Source organism: Thamnophis sirtalis, unplaced genomic scaffold (assembly GCF_051295495.1).
Source record: "Thamnophis sirtalis isolate CommonGarterSnake01/CBP01778 unplaced genomic scaffold, rThaSir2_p1.2 scaffold_7, whole genome shotgun sequence".
NCBI classification, from domain to species: domain Eukaryota; kingdom Metazoa; phylum Chordata; class Lepidosauria; order Squamata; family Natricidae; genus Thamnophis; species Thamnophis sirtalis.
Genome location: NW_028261387.1, coordinates 48,419,123 through 48,438,592, shown reverse-complemented (window position 1 = coordinate 48,438,592; position 19,470 = coordinate 48,419,123). Strand labels below are relative to the sequence as shown.

At 41.9% G+C, this 19,470-nt stretch overlaps 2 protein-coding genes across 4 annotated transcripts in view; both read right to left on the bottom strand.

Annotated features, from left to right (window-relative positions):
- The window catches only part of PACSIN1 (protein kinase C and casein kinase substrate in neurons 1), a 67,113-nt gene that overhangs the window by 13,780 nt on the left and 33,863 nt on the right, over positions 1-19,470 (bottom strand). For all 3 annotated transcript variants that reach the window (XM_087719935.1, XM_014051758.2, XM_014051759.2), the window contains exons 2-3: positions 3,745-3,875; positions 1,312-1,468 (exon numbers count right to left, since the gene is read on the bottom strand). In XM_087719935.1, the coding sequence (XP_087576061.1) occupies positions 1,312-1,468; positions 3,745-3,807 (220 nt within the window). In that variant the 5' untranslated portion in view covers positions 3,808-3,875. The remainder of the gene's footprint in view (positions 1-1,311; positions 1,469-3,744; positions 3,876-19,470) is intronic.
- Positions 8,367-10,739, bottom strand: LOC148044645 (uncharacterized). Its single transcript, XM_087720770.1, has 4 exons — positions 10,700-10,739; positions 9,762-9,908; positions 9,267-9,443; positions 8,367-9,067 (listed from the first exon to the last, which is right to left on the bottom strand). Exons 1-4 carry the CDS (start codon positions 10,737-10,739, stop codon positions 8,367-8,369), a joined length of 1,065 nt encoding a protein of 354 aa, XP_087576896.1.

Below are 19,470 nucleotides of genomic sequence, written 5' to 3'. Positions count from 1 at the left end.
TCAGCATCCTGAAATAACAGCCCATTTTTTTTCTGTACAGACTGAATGCTCCTATAATGCACTCAAAGGTTGAGAGACTGTTCTATTTTACTAACAAATGAATTGTTGAGAGAGCTGAGAAGCCCACAGTAATGAAGCCTAAGGGAGCCACTCACAGCCTCTCAGACATCCTAGTTGCACACTTTGTGATCATTGTTTGTCATTGTAAAAAATCCAGTTGCTTTACATGATTCCCATCTACTCATACTGATATTTAAATCAGTAATCATGAGAGCCACTCTAAAAATCATGAAGTGGAGGATCAAATCTTTAGGGAGTTTATTTTGTGTTAATGAACAACATCATGGCTGCTTTGAAAACTGAAGCAGTGGTAATGGCAGATGGTTAAATACTCACTCTTCCCAAGACTCAGTTCCTCAGTCCTCAAAGCAATTGCAAGAGCCTGTTGTTTATGAAGCTAACATTGGCAACCTGCTGCCCTCCAGATGTTTTGGATTAGAAAATACATAGCCCCTTGCCATCGATCATGCGGTCAGATCTGATCGGTGTTAAAGGTGTAAAAGCTTGGAAGACACCAGTTTGCTCATACATATTCAATCACCTGAACAAAATAAATGCCTGTAACCCTGCTCCCTTTCATTATGCCTTCATCATGTAGAATAGGATACCCCACTGGTATTGGATATGAACTGCAATATATTTACAAGAAGATTATATATATAGATCTATACTAGTCTCCCTTTATTTATTTATCAGCACAAATAAAAACAAAACAAACACACACACACACACACTATATATATATATATATATAGTGCAAGGAGGTTCCACTGAACTGCATTAGCTTCTTAATAAGCATGCATTTAATTGAAGTGCAATATTTACCACGCAAAACTTATGAACTTTTAGTGGTGCTCTGGCTCATTTTTATTGAATGGCTTAATAAATATATTAGTGCACATACTATTTTTAAATTTGATTTTTTTTATTGCAATAGTCTTGGACACACTTTTATCTGGAAGTTACACCTGTCAAAATTAAGAAGTAATTGTCTAGAAAGGCCCACAAAACTGCCTTTAAGGAAACTTGGAAATTTCAAATATAGGATAACAGCAATTTATGAACAGCCATGCTTTCCTTTTAAAGTAAATGAAAGTAACTGAAGAAAAAACTCCTTGGGGTCTCCCTCTCCCAATATTGTCCAGATTAAACCAATATAGTTGTGCAGATTGTAATTCCGTCCCCCTTTTGCCTTTGAAAAAGCTCCCAGCCTACTCTTCTACGTTATTACAAGGAAAGACTTAGAAATACCTTTTTCTATCAGTTGCCTCCACCTCTTGGCCCAATCAACCAGCTGCTGAGCATACGCCTTCTCAATCTTGGCCCGTTCATGGACACAGTTCATCAGATCATTGCAAAGCCGATATCCATCATCAATCCGCTTCACTGTCCGCTTATAATTCCCCACCTGGCAGACACATGAATAGTTGCCTGGAATAAGTGACTGGCTGTAGTTCCAGGAATCATCCTGGAGGCCATGTTGGCTCAGGGCATCAGGGAAGGGGAAAATGTACCCTGCAGGAAGCATATGCACCAGAGGCTGGGGAACAGGAAAGGTGGGGGAGAAAAGGGGGCATTTGATTTTGAAAGAGGGGAAAACTCTTGAAAATGTGATTGCCATGGGTATACCTCTGCCTCTTTATAGAAAATTCTGAGTCTGATTCTTTCTTTCAAACAACAATACTTGATAAATTTGCTGCATTTGCACAAATACTGGGAAGGAATCAGAAGGCTTATAAGGAAGAGCCTCAGAATCTGCCAGCTGATACAGCTCTGGGACATTTTGCAATTATTGTAATGACTTAGAGCTCTGCCATAGTGCAGTGCTAAATTTTAACAATTCCCTTTTCAGCATGAAAGGCATATTTGGAGATAAAGAATACATTTCCTGATTCCTCTCCTGAAAAATAGGAGGGGAATGTATGTGCTCACAATGATTATGCAATCTGTCACTGTGCCATTCTCATCTAATTAGCCTTAACTTTTTGCTCTTTCATCACTATGATTCCACTTTATCAGAAATCATTCCATGAATATGACATTGTTGTATTTTAAACCAGCCAAATAGGTTTGGCTACCTGGCAAATTAGGATGACTAAGAATGAGAGCAAAGCCAATGTGCTTATTTTTTAGCAACTACAACATACTGTATTTTTGGGAATATAAGATGTACTGGAATATAAGACACACCAAGATTTTGAAGAGTCAAATTAAAAAAAAGGTTTTGCACTCTGCAGACCTTAAAACGCCCTGTTTTTTGCAAAAACGGCCCCGTTTTTTGTCAAAAAAGGGCATGCAGTACCTTTAGGCGGCTTATAGAATGCTCCTGGGGGCTGGGGCAAAAACGAGCAAGAAACAGCCCATTTTTTGCTCATTTTTGCCCTCCTCAGGAGCATTCTGGAAGCCTCCTAAAGGCTAAGCACAACCATTTTTGCAAAGGGACGGGGTTTTGGGAGGCAAAAAAATGCTGTATTCAGTGTATAAGATGCACCCAGATTTTCACCCTCTTTTTTGAGAGAAAAAGGTGCATCTTATACCCCCAAAATATGGTAACTTTTAGTAAGCCTAAATTTACAACATCCCGCTCCCTAAATGGTGAATATGCTCTCCTTTTTGACCAGCAAAATTATTTATCACTAATTTATTATAATTATTAAAGTATATTATCTTTTAAGATAGAAATCCTATGAAAGTATTTCATAAATTAATGGCCATAGATAAAAATTGTTATTGTTGTCATAATACAATTTCTAAAATCCTTCTCAATAATGATGTTTGTCATTTTGACATATATTTCAGTGGACTGAATATGTAGTTTTGGAACATCTGTTTTAAAAAGAAACAATTGTATGCCAACACCTGGATGCTGATGGTGCAAGTCAACTTTCATTTGAGAAATACTCTACTATCAAAGGCTTTGGTACCATGTTTCCCCAAAAATAAGACTGGGTCATATTAATTTTTGTTCCAAGAGATGGATTAGGGCTTATTTCTGGGTAGGTATTATTTATAGGGAAATACGGTACTAAATGCATCCATCTGGCTGACAATCTTAACTGGATCTTATTTTGGGGGTAGGCCTTATATTACAAACATCCTGAAAAATCATTCTAGGACTTATTTTCCTGTTAGGTCTTATTTTCAGGAAAACAGGGTATATTTAACCCACTTTAAACCTCAGCAGGGCAGATAAATGTTTGTAGCCTGATGATCTGATGAACTGTTTTCCTGAATCATTTTAAAGTATCTGTTTATGAGATCTCTTTCTCACTACAAAGAAAAGTAATTTATTAATGCCAGCTTCTTGAATATCATATTTAACATGCTGATCAGACAGAAGTCAAAAAGTTGTCCTGAAACAGCTTTTTTTTGGCATCTCCTCTAGTTCTGATATCAGCAAGGACTTCTCTAGAAAGCTTCTGGAGGAAACAGGCAAGGACTTTAGATTTTTTTTTTCTGTGGAAGTTACACTGCTCTGATATCAGGGGAAGAAATATTAAAAAATCTCATAGAATCTTGGAACCTTCTCATGGAAGCTTTCTAAACATATTTACTTTTTGAAGTGACCTCAGCATCCTCAGGGGTAAAAAAACTCTTTTGCATTTGGCTGGCTCTTACTAAGTCAAATCACTCCTAGGTCAGCCAATCATGAACATTTCTATCATGCCAAGGAGAAGTCCTTACCTCCCAGAAGCTGTCAGTTACTTCTTCAACGGATGCCACAGACTCATCACAGGAAGTTGACATTGTTTGCGGCCCTGGTTATTTATCACCAAGGGGTCAGCCGCTCTGCCAACAGGACCAGACCTCATGCGCTGCAAGGAAACAACACAAATATGTAAGAGAAACATTACCTGGAAACAAGCAGAGGCCTTCTGGGAGACACATGGTTTTCTATTATCTTCCCATTTATGTGAACCTTCCACCTTTTGTCTTAAACAGCACCATGTTCTGAAATATTTTTTTTATTTATCCATCACATCCCCCTTTTCAATCATTTTCTCTCAGCAGGAGACAAATCTAGGGACATAAGGTCTTTCTGCATTTCTACAGTTCCCAGGCATAATTAATTACATGCCACCATGTCAGATTGTAAAGCTTAAAAGTAAAACCTGAAGAACTTGTTCTGATTTTCTGAAAACATCTGCTAAATAAGAAACACTTCATAAAGAGAAGATATTTCAGCAGTTACAAAAAATAATTGTACATGACAGAAATATACACAGTGTAAGCAAGATTCCTAAATAGAACTGCTGTGCACTTTTATTAGCTTTCAATACTCCATAAATATTTTGTGATATCTTCAGTAGCAGGTCACATGACACAAACAAGAAAATTGCTGGGAAAACTTACTAGAATTGGCCCTTTGCCAGGCTTTTGAGCAATTTCAATTTCATTGCAAAGTATTCTCAGGGAAATCTTTTCCTTAACATTAAAATTCCTACAGAATGTTGAAATTGTCTTAAATTCAAAATGATACAATCAAATTGTAATTAGAGTTTGCTAATTGGAGAAGATTAGAATATTTCTTATAGTTCAAGACAAATAGGAATGCTGGATGTGGGATGCAAACACGTGAAGCATTCGGTATCTTTTTCATATTGTTTTGTAGTTACCCAGATTTTTTCAGCACATTATGAACAATTTTAAACTCAATTGAATGCAACAAATTTGATTAGGCTGATATTGAAAGAAGATTTTGCCTGCAGTATAGGTGTGTGTGTGTGTTTGTGTGTGTGTGTGTAGCTGAATTCTCCATTTGCATTAATTCATAATTTGTTTTACAGTGGCTTGATAAATAAGGTAAAGAACATTTTTATAGCCAGAGACTAAGGCAGATGACATCATGTCATTCGAATGACATGTCCAAAATATTTGGTTATATTTTGGGAGTTTCAGGAGGATTTAGATGGGTTTATTTTGCTTCTAGGAAGAATAGATCTAACTTGGGCAATTTCTTTATTTTTCCCTTATTTTATTGGATTGATATTGTTACTTTCATTCTCTTAAGGCAAACTATCAAACAAGGCAAACTTGTTGAAACTTTGATCCTGACCACCTTGGAGAAGCTCTGGATAATGAGAGCTCCAAGATCAGAATCAGAATGGGTGTTGGCTTACCTGATATGCTCAATCTCTGGGAAGGTGGAGACAGCAGTCATGAATGGGTTAACTCTGTTATCATCCAATGGGATTGAGTCTGAAGATTTGCATATCCCGCCTTCTTCACTGGCCTCACCAGCTTTTATGATGAATGTGATCCGCAGACTGACGTGCTATGGTATCACCGAAGAACTCCTCCAACTGTCGGACCGGACCTCTTCATAGGGTGGGGATGACTGCTGTCTGCACCTTCCCAGAGATTGAGCATATCAGGTAAACCAACGCCCAATCTCCATTGTTGGTGGAGACAGCAGTCATGAATGGGACATACGAAAGCTAGTACTGTCGCTACGGGTGGGCCTGCGACTGGGCCGAAATTTCTTGAGCCTCACTTATAGCAATAGCAATAGCAGTAGACTTATATACCGCTTCATAGGCCTTTCAGGCCTCTCTAAGCGGTTTACAGAGAGTCAGCATATTGCCCCCAACAATCTGGGTCCTCATTTTACCCACCTCGGAAGGATGGAAGGCTGAGTCAACCCTGAGCCGGTGAGATTTGAACCGCTGACCTGCTGATCTAGCAGTAGCCTGCAGTGCTGCATTTAACCACTGCGCCACCTTGGCTCACGCAACCGCTGCAGAACCCGTCTGCCAAAAGCTGCATCCGCCGATGCGTAAGTGTCAATTTTGTAGTGGCAGATGAATGGCGACGGGGATGCCCAGGTGACCACATGACAAACTTCCTCAAGAGAGCCATCAGTGGCCCAGGTAGCTGAAATCACTGTACTCCTTGTCGAGTATGCCAAGATACGATCTGGAACCAACTGCAGTTGCAATTCGTATGGCTTAGTAATGCAGGCTTGATCCACCAATACAGTGTAGCGGACAATGTTTTAAGTTCCAAGGAAGTCGGTTGGTAAGACACAAACAACGCCTCTGTGCATCATATCAATGAATTGCAGTGAATGTAAATCCAAAGGGCCCATCTCATGTCTAGTTTATGCCACTGTCTTTCAAGTCTGTGGGTAGGAGATGGACAAAAGTTCGAGAGCACCAGCTCCTGTGCCCTATGGAAACATATGTTGACCTTAGGCACAAAGAAGGGGTCAAGTCTCAAGACCACCCTGTCATTATGAAACACATACAAGTTCTAGCGCACTGATAGTGCCACCAACTCAGAAACCTTCCTGGCCGATGTAATGGCTACGAGGAATAAAACTTTAAAGGACAGGTATCTCAGGCAGGTGTCATCCAGTGGTTCAAAAGGAGAACCTGTCAATGTCAGGAGGACCTTGGGAAGGTCCCAGATTGGATAGCAATGAATTATGGACTGCTGTAGATTCAAAGCTCCTCACAAAAAATGATGAATCAAGGGATTTTGTGATAAGGATGTAAAGTCCCTGTAAGTCAAGATGGATGAGAGGACCGCCACTTGGCATCACAGCATGTTGGGCGATAGGCCCTTGTCCAAGCCCTCTTGTAGAAAGTCCAATACATGATGTAATGGCGCTCGGGCTGCTGACATGTTCTTGCCTGCACATGACAAGAAAAACGCTTTCCAGGTTGCATCATAAATACAGATCATGGACGGACAATGAGACGCTTGAATCGTTGCCACCACCTGAGGAGACAAATGTCCCAATCAAGCCATGCTGCTCAATTGCCAAGTGGTCAACTTTATCCAAATGAAGAAGAGTTCCTTGCCTGAGGACATCCGGCGACAATGGCAGATGACAAGACGGGGCCACTGCCTTCAGGTATACAAACCAGGGGTGGCACGGTCAGGCCAGAGCAAGAAGGATGAGCTCAGCTTCCTCCCCTAGCATCTTCCGCACCACCCACTGAATGAGAGGAATGGGAGAAAATGTGTAGAGAAGGCCATCAGGCCACCCTGCTGTGTTGGCTGTCTGACGGGGACCAGAGACCCTCGGCGATGTCTGATTGAAGGTGCGCACCCCAACCCGACAGGCTGGCACCTGTAGTCACTGTGATCTGGGCCAGCTCTAGGAACAAGGCCCCCTGTTAATTCGCTGATGATATCTACCATCTCATAGAATCGCGCACTGCCAACATCAGGACCACCCTCACAGACGAGCAGACTCTGTCTGCCCACTGATGGTGAAGGAGGAAGCACTGGAGTAGCCGGCTGTGCAGTCTCGCCCATGGCATGATGTGGAAGTAGGACACCATCCTCTCCAGCAGTAGAGAGAGCACAACCAGCAACACCTGTCGTCGCTTCATGACGTATGACGTCATCGATCTCAGACTGGTCAGGCATTCCTGTGAAAGGCAGACCTTTCCCCCCTGGCATCTATGATTGCCCCCAGATGGAGAATCCAGATGGTGGGAGAGATGTGACTTTTGTCCAGGTTGATGGAAAATCCATGGTCTCTTAATAGCTGGAGGACCAGCTGAAGGTCCTGCCTCACCTGGTAAGGAATCGGATCCACTCAGGTGAGGAAGTTGTCCCTCTGGACACTTCCCATGGTAGTGTGCAATGGTCACAACTTGAAGTGCTGATACGCCATGTGGTGGTTCAATCATTTTAGGTCAAGAATGGCTTTCAGAACTATGAACAGAAGGGAATAAAACCCCTGTCTCCTCTGATCTACTGGAACAGCTGGAATTGCCTGGTGGTCCAGGAGGAATTGAATTGCTTGTTCCAACAAAGGCCTTCAGCCCACACCCCAAGACACCAGGCATGTTCCAAAAAACCTCAGGGGATAGGAGAGAAACTCGAGGGAGAGGCTGTTTGACACCGTCTCCCTGACCCAAGCGTCTAAGGTATTGCCTCCCATCGGTGGGCAAAAAAAGGCCAATCGGCCCCCGATGGAAAACGTCATTAGGCAGTAATTTCTGACGCTGGTAGGGACGGTTAGCCCCACCTTGGAAGGATCCTCCGGCCTGATAACGCTGACCCCCTTTATTTGATGTGTCCTGTTGGGGTCGCTGGTTCTGAGGTGGGCTGAACTGACATTGGGAGTGAGGGGAGGAAAAGCCTCCTCCATCACCATTAAAGGGCAACCTCCTGTAAGAGATAGAAGATTTCTTGTCAGATTTCTTAAACTGGGAAGGTAAGACTTTCTTTTTGTCTTTGGATTCCACTAACAGCAGCTCCATGGGAGGACTAAAGAGCTGATGACCTGAATAGGGGACTAATGCAAGGCTCCACATGTGTTTAGCATCAGCCTGCCACTGCCTCAATCAAAGTAGACGCCTTGTGGCAATGGAGGCAGCCATGGAATTGGACGTGAATTGAGAGGCGTTAAGTGAGGCATCTGCCACAAACTCCATAGCAGCCTTTATCTTATTAAAGTCCTGATGTGTCCTAGAATCGTTTGTAGGGATCCTATGCTGCAACCTCTTAAGCCATTTGAGAGCTGCTCTACCAAAGAAAGAAGAAGCAGTAGAGGCCTTGATGGCCCATGCAGCTGATTGGTGACCCTTAACCAGTGCCTGTTCCGCCCTCTTAACCTCAGGACGGAAGGACTCTGCCGGACTACTTGTGACTGCAGATGCAGCCAAAATGGCCACAATTGGTGCATCAACCGTGGGGACCTCTAGCGCTTTATTCAACTTGGGCCCAACGTTGTAAAACCTTTTATCATTAGAGTTGGGAAATGGGCCTGACCCAGGGGAGGCCCACTGATGCTGAACTACATCTAGGAATAACTTAGGGTCTGGCATCACCTCTTTGGGGACTTCTAGTTCCAGAAGTAATGGAACAGTATTGCCCCCTGGGGCCGGAGGCACCAGAGACTCATCTAAGGCAGTTACTCTGCATGACTTAAACAGGAGTGACTTAAAGAGAACCGGCTTAAAGAGCCTCACAAAGGCAGGCTGGTCAGGCTCGAGACCTTGGTCAGCAGACATCTCCAAACCCCTTTGGCTGTACTCATCCTCCCCTGAAGAAGATGACTGACTAGGGGATCTGGGGGGATGCTCTGGTTCAGATTGAGCCCTTGCAGAAAAACTTTTTTTCTTCTTCTTCTTCCTCCTCCTCTTCTTCCTCTTCTTCCTCTTCTTCTTCTTCTTCTTCCCCCACAATGACTTGCTGTGGCCAGAGGCCTGAGAGAGAGGCCTGCATCAGCCCAGCCTCTATACCTTGGCGAATAGCCTCCAAAATAATGGCAGCCATGTCGGGCTGAGACCCTGGCTGGATCCCAATGGAGGGGATGGCCGTCACAGCCTGGCAAGGACTGCTCCTGGGGGAATCAGAGGTGACCTCACATTCCTCTTGTTCTGAAAGGGAACCCTCCTCCCCACTGTCTGGAGGCAGATCTGGGGGCAGAAGAGGATCAGGGGTTACAGAAGCCTCTTCAGGGGGCTGAGAATGAATTAGGGCCTGCACAGTAAGTTGGGAGGCACATTGTTCAACTTCCTTCTGTGCCCTGGCAAATTCATGATCCAGGGCCCACTGTCTCATCTCCTCTGCCAATTGTGTTGCCTTAGAGGCCTTCTTGGAATGCCCAGCTATGGGAGGGGGACAGCCCTCTTCCTAGTGGGTGGGGCCCCCAAAGGCCCAGCAACAGCCTCCTCCAGAGGGGGGAGAGTGGAAATCACCTCCCCCAAAGACCCTCGTGATGCAGCCATACTTACCTGGTCTTGCAGATGCCTGGTGCTGGAGTTCTCCACCCGCAGGCAACAGTCGCTGGCTCACCTGGGGTCCAGCTGTGGTGGCAGGTGGCTGAAGCTCCACTGCGGAACTAACCAACTTAAGCTGCACAGTAGCCTCAGGAAACTTGTCTGCAGAGGTGCAGGGAGGCTTCCCAGGGCCGCACTCATCTGCAGGCCTGAAGGATACCGATGGCAGAGTTCACCAGGACTCTGACACCGAAGGGGACACCTGCCAACATCCCCCATGTCCGGGTGCTTTTCATGCCAAAACAAAATGGCGGCCGCAACCGTAAAGCACTTAAAATGGCGGCTGCCAGAAGAAAGCTCCACCGGCAGTTCTAAAAGCCGCACAGAGCTAAGCCTGAGTTGCAGGGACACGCCCCCACGATGCCGTTCACCTGGGCTCTCCAACGCCTCTGGTACTCACCCTCTCCAAATGATCGAAAATAGAGGGAGGTTGGGTGTGTGGGGGGGGAGACAGAAACTACCCAACAGCAAAGCCCTCAACTCTGCAAGGCTCCTCTGGCTCTTAGGGCTTCCCTGAGCTTGCCCGATCTAAATTAAAAGAAGCCAAGGGAGAAGGCCAGTGAAAGTTAATTTTTTTGGTATTTTTAATATGAGGCCAGTGAAGAAGGTGGGATATGGAAATCTTCAGACTCAGTCCCATTGGATGATAACAGAGTTAACCCATTCATGACTGCTGTCTCCACTGACAATGGGGATTAGAGTTGGAAGAGACGGAGGTCTTCTAGTCCAGCCCCCTGCTCAAAGAAGATCCTATACTATTTCAGACAAGCGACTGTCCAGTCTCTTCTTAAAAACCTCCAGTGAGGAAGCCAGTGGTGGGATCCTGCCGGTTTGACAACCAGTTCGGTGATCGCGCCCTTTGCGCAAATGTGCACAGTTTTAAGAAAACGTACCTTCCACGTTACTGCTGGGGGAGTAAGACAGCTGAGACATGGCAATCTGGTCTGCCTCGCAAATCAGCTGAGAACAGTAAAACGCAGGGCAGGCCCACCTGATCGCTGGAGCGAACTGGTTTGCTTCCACCTGATCATCAGAGCTACCGGTTCGCCTGAACCGGTCTGAAACAGCACCCACAACATCCGAAGGCAAACTGTTCCACTGGTTAACTGTCCTCACTGTTAGGAAATTTCTCCTCAATCCCAGGTTGCTTCTCTTCTTGATTAGTTTCCAGAGGCATGTTTAACTCTGGAGATGCAAATGGCCCACCCTCATTCTAAGCCATAAATATGACCTGCATTACATAATATGCCATAATATGCCATAGACAACCTCAGCCAATGACGGTGTGCAGCAGAATATATTTCAGTAGGCTAACCTAGTAGATTATTGAACACATCATGCATGGAGGGAAAAGAGATAATTACTTTTCTTCCAGGAAGAATCCTGGAATCAGCATCAGCTTCTCCATCAGTTTCAGCTTCTCCAAGATAAAAATCACACATAGCAGAGAAGCAAAAAACCCGGCCAAGTTTATTTTTTTATGTTGTTTGGTTTTAACCTTCAATTTACATGAGTTAAGGCCAACATATGTTCAGTTAAACCCTTGTTATTCAGGTGAGATCAGAGATTCTGTTAAAACAAGCTTTTTTGAAGTAGCTGTCATGTAATACTGCCACTTCCAAATCATCCTCACTTGGATAATAATCATAGCAGAAGCCAGCCTTCCCTTAATACCATCCCTATCCAGCATATTTAACAGATGTTTTAGCGGAGAATAAGGGTTGCAACTGAATGACAAAACATGAGAGGTTTATGGTTATAGTGTTGATGATAGATGGAAAAGGAGAAAAATGAAGAGAACCAGATAGGGAAAAGCAACATTACTCTCTCTCTCTTAGATAACCAAATCCTGCCCTCTTTTCTGTTGTGCCTGAATTATCTGCCTTTTTCTCTGCAGTCCCAGAATGCTTGTCCAATCTCTATCTGCAGCAAATTAAATTCAGGCAGCAAATCAATTTGGAATTTAAAAAAATGCTCTCAATAATAATAAAAAGAGACAATGATAGATTTAACCCTCCTTGTCCTCCCATCTCTACGTAAACAATACACATTTCTTTTCACCATGCCATTAATCCTTTAAAACCCATTCTGATATATGGGTGTTCAGATATAGAAAATTATGCTAATCATTCATCTAGAATCCATCCCTGTTACTGTATAGACAGCTTTTCCAGATGATGGTGAGCTGGGCAAACATTGTGCATGATCAATATTTATTTAGATAAACACATACATTTCCTGTCATCCTGAAAGAAAGGTGGACTTAACCTGGCTCTAGGCCAGCCTCCCCCAACTTGGACCCCTGCATAATTCATCTCAATATGTTTGATTACAAATGCCCTAAATTTGATGTTTTTATAGTAACTGCAACTTGATCTTATGGGAAGACTATGCTCCCATCCATGCATAGGATAAGGCAATGAAAGGAAAGACTGATTAAGAGAAAGCACAGATCCTTCTATTAGGCAGAAGAAAACTGTGGGAAAGTGTATTTGTTCTTCCTCTGAACACCAACCACTGTATTAAAACACAGGATTTCTTGCCTCTACTGAATCTTAGTTTCTATTTTGTATACAATAGCAATAGCAATAGAAATGGCAATAGCAGTTTGACTTGTACACCGCTTCATAGGGCTTTCAGCCCTCTCTAAGTGGTTTACAGAGTCAGCATATTACCCTCCACAGTCTGAGTCCTCATTTTACCCACCTCGGAAGGATGGAAGGCTGAGTCAACCTTTGAGCCGGTGAGATTTGAACCGCCGAACTGCAGTTAGCAGTCAGCTGAAGTGGCCTGCAGTACTGCACTCTAACCATTGCGCCACCTCGGCTCTTAAAAATATCAAATCAGATGACTTCCACCATAACCACAATATTATGTGAGGAAATATAAAGAGAATCTCCATTTGCAATAGGAATGGACTGCATATAATAAATGCCACAGATGCCAGATCAGTACACTGTTATCAATATAAAAACCCTCCGCTGGGAAAATATTTCATGCTAAGAAATGCCATATTATCTATTGGTGGGAACATGGATTTTGCATGTATGAATCGATTCCATATATCACGCCTTTTCATTTCCTCACTGGTGAAAGATATTGTTTCAACATCATGTGAAATCTGATTCAGTTTTATATTGTTATACGATCCATGCTACAAAATGTTCTTGGTCCCAAAATCAGCCATTTGTCAGAATTCAAAATGACACAAGCACAAATCCTAGGAAGTGAACAAAGATGAGACGAATTGCTTAACTGCAGCCCTTGGAAAGTGACACAGACACATTCAAATCCTAGAGCCTTGGCAATGTGCCTATGGCACTGATTGTTATCTGCAGTCTTAGAAGACCCTTAAGGTTATTATGCAATTTAGCTGGGAGTTGACAAGAATTCATTTATACTGACCTAACAGTTTAGAAATGAAGACTAGATAGAATATATCTTAAGTCAGCCAAGAATGGTTGCTTTAAGAAAGAGATGAACCCATTACCCAAATTAATTCATTAACCCAAATACTTCTGCTCCTCTTGCTTTGGAACAGGAGTTCCGGAAGTTTAATCATGGGCAGAAGGGGGATGATTTTTATTTGGCAGGCTCAACTGATACTGGATTCTGTGCTGAAATGGTTATGAGAGCTTCTGACATCGTCACAAAAGCTCACTGCAGAGGAACTAATTGCACCTCCAGGGAATTTGCTGTTATCAGAAACCTACAGTCCAGGCCACTCTTGAAAATAAATGTCTGACTGCATTCCTCATATGTTGTCACAACCATGTGCAAATACATAAATGTATTGAGAGAGCAACACACCTGGCAGTACACATGTGCATACTCAGACATAGCAATATACATTGTAGGTAGATACAGAGCAGAAAGCATGTAGCTCTCAGGAATATAAATGAAGTAAAGAAACATGCATACCTAAAATAGTATATGCCTAATCATGATGGCAAGTATAGCAACTAACATACACTATAATCCATGTCCCCAATTATGTATTAACCATGCAGAAAAATACACCCACTGGCTAATAAACCAGTGAAGGGTTGATAGTGATATTCCTGTGAAAAAGAAGTCAAGAAGCTGCTTGCATAAGTACTAATATACCAGTCTTCCTGAATCTATGCACTTCCTTATTAGTATCACCAAAAGCAAAATCCGGATAGCATGACAGGCATTAAAGCTGCAATATTACTTTGCTATGGTTTTGGCAACAGAGCAAAAGTAAATGGCCTGATTTTTAATTATAGGCCCACTGTTCTTGGCCTTTATCATGTTCACTGTGTATAATAATAGATCATGGTCATAGAGGGCCTGAGGAATTCCTCATACACTTCAACTAGACTGAATGAACTGATTTATTGCCAGTTCTTAAATGTTATTACCCATCTATTACAATTGTCATCTAACGGGGAAGATGAGACTTAATTTAAGTATCATTCTTCCATATGAGGAAGACCTGCTATAGCCTGCCTCCATAAGGAATTCTCAAAAGAGAAAAATCACTGTCACTTTTCATATGAATCCTATCCTCCATAATTGTTCCTATAAATCTCTGATTTCCTAGGTAGGTATGAAATGGCAGCAATATCAGAGCTGTAAACAGACACAGAAAAGCAATGAGACCACAGTGTGTTTGTGTCTGTTTATGTCACCAAGTAAGCTAATTACTGAGTAAACTAATTATCCAAACTAAGAAAACAAGGCATATCTACTAGATGTACAGCACCAGATTATTCTTCCCATTGAAACTACACTAGAATGATGATGATGATGAGCTACCATATGGAATAAAAGAATTCTGTGTAAGAACACAGGAGAAACCAGATCTGAAGGAGGAATAAGAGATCAATGGAAAGGTTGGAGATAAAATAGATATAAAACAGAAGTAAAGATTCCTATTGAAACAATGTGATCAAACTCAATACACCAAAGACTTTTTCCACTGTCTTGGTTATGGGCTATAGCAGTGGCTCTCTATCTTTTCTTCAGGATGGACCCCTTTAAATACCTTTTGTGGCCATGGTCCCCCAAGACTTGATTCAAGATTTAAATCATAACATTTCTTCAAGACTTCAAGACAACTACTGGGCTAGAGATTGGTACATAGCAACTGGAGAGGGAATGGGTAGAATCTGCTGTAATCATAACTATTAACACTACAGCACAGCTGAGCAACCTTTTAGTGGTTAAGGCTTGCAATTTAAGTGGGTTATAATGTAGATTGGATGAGATCATGTTCTTCATCTAGGTAAGTCAAAATTTTGTGTTTCTCTTGGCTTGGGAGGTGATTTCTAGGTCTTTTCCTTTCATCTGTAAATATATATTTGATTTATTTATTTGACCATTTTTATGTGTTTACTCTCAAAATGGCAAGAAACGGCAACACCAACTTTTTAGGATTTTAATCAGAGGTTTTATTTTAGCAGTAAAAAAAAAAGAGTTGATACCATGTGCAACCCAGTACCTTAGATTATACACATCACAGGATGAATGCACCTGCAAATATGTAAAAGTATGCATGAGACAGAATAAATGAGCATTAGGATAAGAATAAAAGCAAACAATAGTGCACCTTCACTCATTTGTCCTAATATGGATATATATAAAATTGAGAAACAGTTTTCAAATATAATTAATCTGAACCCAGAATAGGGCTGGCCATATACTTATTAGAAATGTAGAGTGCTATGAATCATGAAATCATGTTTTCTATTTTAATTCTGGCACATTAAAAATAGACACTCTCACAGGTTGCGCGTTCCTTCCTTCAGTTCTTTAATTAGTGCTGTGCCTGAGCCAAATTAGAAAAATAATACCAAGTTCTAACCAAGTTCCAAGGAGAATTAAACACAATGTAGGGCCACTCCACCAATGGGGTAATGGAGGGGACACAGTGCTTGGCAGGTATATTTGCTGATTAGTAACAATGTCCTCAATATCACCATTCTTTTGGTTCTAGTGGCCATTGTTTAAGTTCCCACAAAATGCAACTCAGAGACATCATAATCTGAAATGAAAATGTCAGGGAGACCCAAGAGTTTGACATTAATTAGAGTAGCAGGAATTTTTAATAGGGGCATTAGAGGTGGCCTTTGCTGGGGAGCTGCAGCAGCTACTCTTGACTATATTATTTTAGTTCATTATTTTTTAGCTGCCGATTTGCATTTAAACTACGTGACAGTGCAACATGTGTATTTTTTAAATATGCCCAAATGATAAGAGCCTTTAGACATGGGCTGAGAAAACAAATTCAGATTCAATGACCACTGATGCTTTACTGGGAATTGTAAATCACCTCATCAGCATTGAGCCATGGTAGTGCAGTGGTTAGAGTGCAGTACTGCAGGTTATTTCTGCTGACTGCCAACTGCCTACAATTTGGCATTTCAAATCTCACCAGGCTCAAGGTTGAATCAGCCTTTCATCCTTCTTAGGTAGGTAAAATGAGGACTCAAATTATTGAGGGCAATATGCTGACTCTGTAAACAGCTTTGAGAGAGTTGTAAAGCACTGTAAAGCGATATATAAATCTAAGTGCGATTGGCTCATGTAATCTCCAAGAACTCAGTATCTTAGATGGTTGGGGCCTCTGTCCCTCTCACTTTTGGGTTGTTGAATTGTCGCACTTCCTTCCATCATACAACACACTAAAATAAAATGTGGCTAATTTGTGTTTGGTTCAGTCTATTGTATTGATTCATCTCACTTCATTTGTAAACCAAGATTTATGGTTTAGTGCATTTGCCAATCAAATCAATTATATTTTATAAAAGAAATATAGTCAAGCTACAATCTCACCTAATATATGAATGCTGTTTTGTTTAAATCTTCTAAAAGCATATACAGTTTCTTTGACCCCCTTCCAATTATGAAACCAAGAATTATTTGTCTTGGGCATATGTACTTTCCTTATCTATTCCATTAGTAGCTCTCAGAGCAAATATTCACTGTTCAAAACGTGATTGCAGCAAATATATTAATTTTGGACATTCTAAACACAGAAAAATATGAACGGGTATATTTTATTAGAAACTGGACCTCTGTTATCCCGCAACCCTGTTAAGTTCTATTTTTCATTACTATGAAACAACTGTAATTGTCAAAGATGTTATAGCCCAGCGATGGCGAACCTTTTTTGGCTCGTATGCCATAAGGGGGAAGCGCAGGGGGGGGTCGTGCATGGGCGTGCCACACCCATAATGCAATGTGCAACCCCCAAGTATGCATGCGTGCATGAGAGGCGCTCCCCCCCCATTTTTTGCATGCTTTTTGTGCTCTCCCCAGACTCCAGAGGCTTTAGAGGAACCTGGGAAGGATGAAAACAGCCTCCCCCACTCCCCCTCCCCCGAGGCCCTCCGGAGGCTTCAGGGACCTTCAAGTGGCTTCCCTGAAGCCTCTGGAGGGCAAAAAACAACCCTACGAGCAAACTGGAAATCACTTCATTTGATTAGGACTATCATTTTTAGTCCTCCGGAGGCTTCAGGGAAGCCTGAAGGTCCCTGAAGCTTCCGGAGGGCTTAAACCAACCCTACAAGCAAACAGGAAGTCCGTTCCCAAACTTCCAGTTTGCCCATAGGGCCATTTTTTTGTGCTCTGGAGGCTTCAGGGAAGCTCCTGAAGCCTCCGGAGGGCCCCTAGGGAGGTGGGGAGGCTCTTTTCGCCCTCCACAGGCTCCTATAAAGCCTCTGGAGCCTGGGGAGAGTGAAAAATGCCTTTAAAGGCTGAACTCAGCTGGCCAGTGCACACATGCATGTTGGCCAGCTGACAGGGCAAAGCCTTGTGTGCCCTGATAAATGGCTCTGCGTGCCACCTGTGGCATGCGTGCCATAGGTTCACCATCATGGTTATATCTATCCAAATCTAAAGGAACACAGATACTTCATCTTAATTTATACATGTCTAAAAGGTATAACCTTTAGGACAACTATGACCTGGGTGACTGATTCTTGCATTCCAGGGCCTAGTTTATCAGCATTTCTGCATTCTGATGTCTATCTAGCAGTTTGAAAATAAAATGACTTTATTTCTGGCAATTCAGAAACATTGAAGATAAAAAATGAAACTCATTCTCTACTTTGAGCTACCCCAGGTCTTGCAGTAACAAAAACAAATTAAAAACTCTAAATCTAATCCACACTAAAGAAAAATAAAATAAACTACTTAGCATTCCCTAGCCCCATCAATGTCTTTACTTTGCACGGAGTGTATCTAGTTAATGGAAAATCTTGTCAGTTCTTCTGAAGGGGTGTGTGTCAGATCCTAGGGTATGATAAAATCTTATCTATTGTCATGTCTAATCATGTTTTCCTAAAAGCTATGCTGTTGCTATTGTATCAGCTATTATCCTGGTTTATAGAAGGTTCTTTCTGAAGGTGCTTCCCAGGCTAAATGTTTTGCATCAACTTATCCAGTTTGTGGTTAGGACACTACTGAAACAAAGTCTCATCTTCTTTTCTGCCCATTTCCTCCATCCCAATTACCATGTAATTAGTTCCTGTTTCTAGCAAATCATGGTTATTTGTCATTAAATTTGAATATTTGTTTTATATTTTAATTTCAATTTTTATATAAGGTAAAGGTTCCCCTCGCACATATGTGCTAGTAGTTCCCAACTCTAGGGCGTGGTGCTCATCTCCGTGGTTTCAAAGCTGAAGAGCCAGCACTGTCCGAAGTTCACGTGGCTGGCATGACTAAACACATAGAACCCTGTTATCTTCCCACCAAAGGTGGCTCCTATTTTTTTTTACTTGCATTTTTACATGCTTTCAAACTGCTAGGTTGGCAGAAGCTGAGATAAGTAATGGGAGCTCACTCCGTTACGTGGCACTAGGGATTCGAACCGCCAAACTGTTGACCTTTCGGATTGACAAGTTCAGTGTCTTACCTACTGAGTCATCACGTCCCTCTGGTTTTCATATAGTTGTTTCTTAAAGTCTCTTTTATTAGTGGAGTCAAACAGAAAATGAAATGTTCTAATGAAAGGCTTAAAATGAAAAATTATGATTTCAGCTTTCTGACCAATATTGATTATAAAACTTGACAAAGAAATATAGGTTGCTGGCGCAGAAAAATATTGTTTATAACAGCTTTATCATACCTGATGCTATTCAAATATGTTGGAATCCCTAAACACCTAAGCATTCCATGTTGGCCATTTATGCCAGTTTTTCTCGGTGAGTTAAAGATGTGTAGATTTCAAGTCCCAAAATTTCCCAGTCAATAGCTGGCTGGAGAATTCTGGGAGTTGAAGCCCACACATCTTCAACTTGCCAAGGTTGAGAAACACTGATTTATGCCATAAGTGATGGTGGTCATTGGACTCTACCTTTATCCTGGCTCAGATTCCAAATCATATGGTTTTTATCATATACTGGTAGCTGCAAATGAATGAGTTTTGCCTAGAATGCTAAAATTGTTTGAATTCTTGCGTGGCGCCACCTGTTCAAGATCAAACTAATTCTCGAATTATTTTAAAAATCAGGAAATAGTATATTTTAAAAAATATAACATCTATTATATTTTTAAAATTATAAAACTGAATTCATATTCCTAGCTCTTATTTCTTTCTCTTTTTTCAACAAGGGAGACAGTATTATTGGATACATTCTCTCTCCCCCCCCATATCTCTCTCTCTCTCTCTCTCTCTCTCTCTCTCTCTCTC

Coding starts and splice junctions, on each gene's coding strand:
- LOC148044645 (XM_087720770.1), bottom strand. CDS start 10,739: ATGTCTCAGCTGTCTTACTCCCCCAGCAGTAACGTGGAAG. Junction 9,444..9,761: donor CCAGGCATCTGCAAGACCAG/GTAAGTATGGCT, acceptor TTCTGCCCCCAG/ATCTGCCTCCAGACAGTGGG. Junction 9,068..9,266: donor TTTGGAGGCTATTCGCCAAG/GTATAGAGGCTG, acceptor CATCTTCTTCAG/GGGAGGATGAGTACAGCCAA.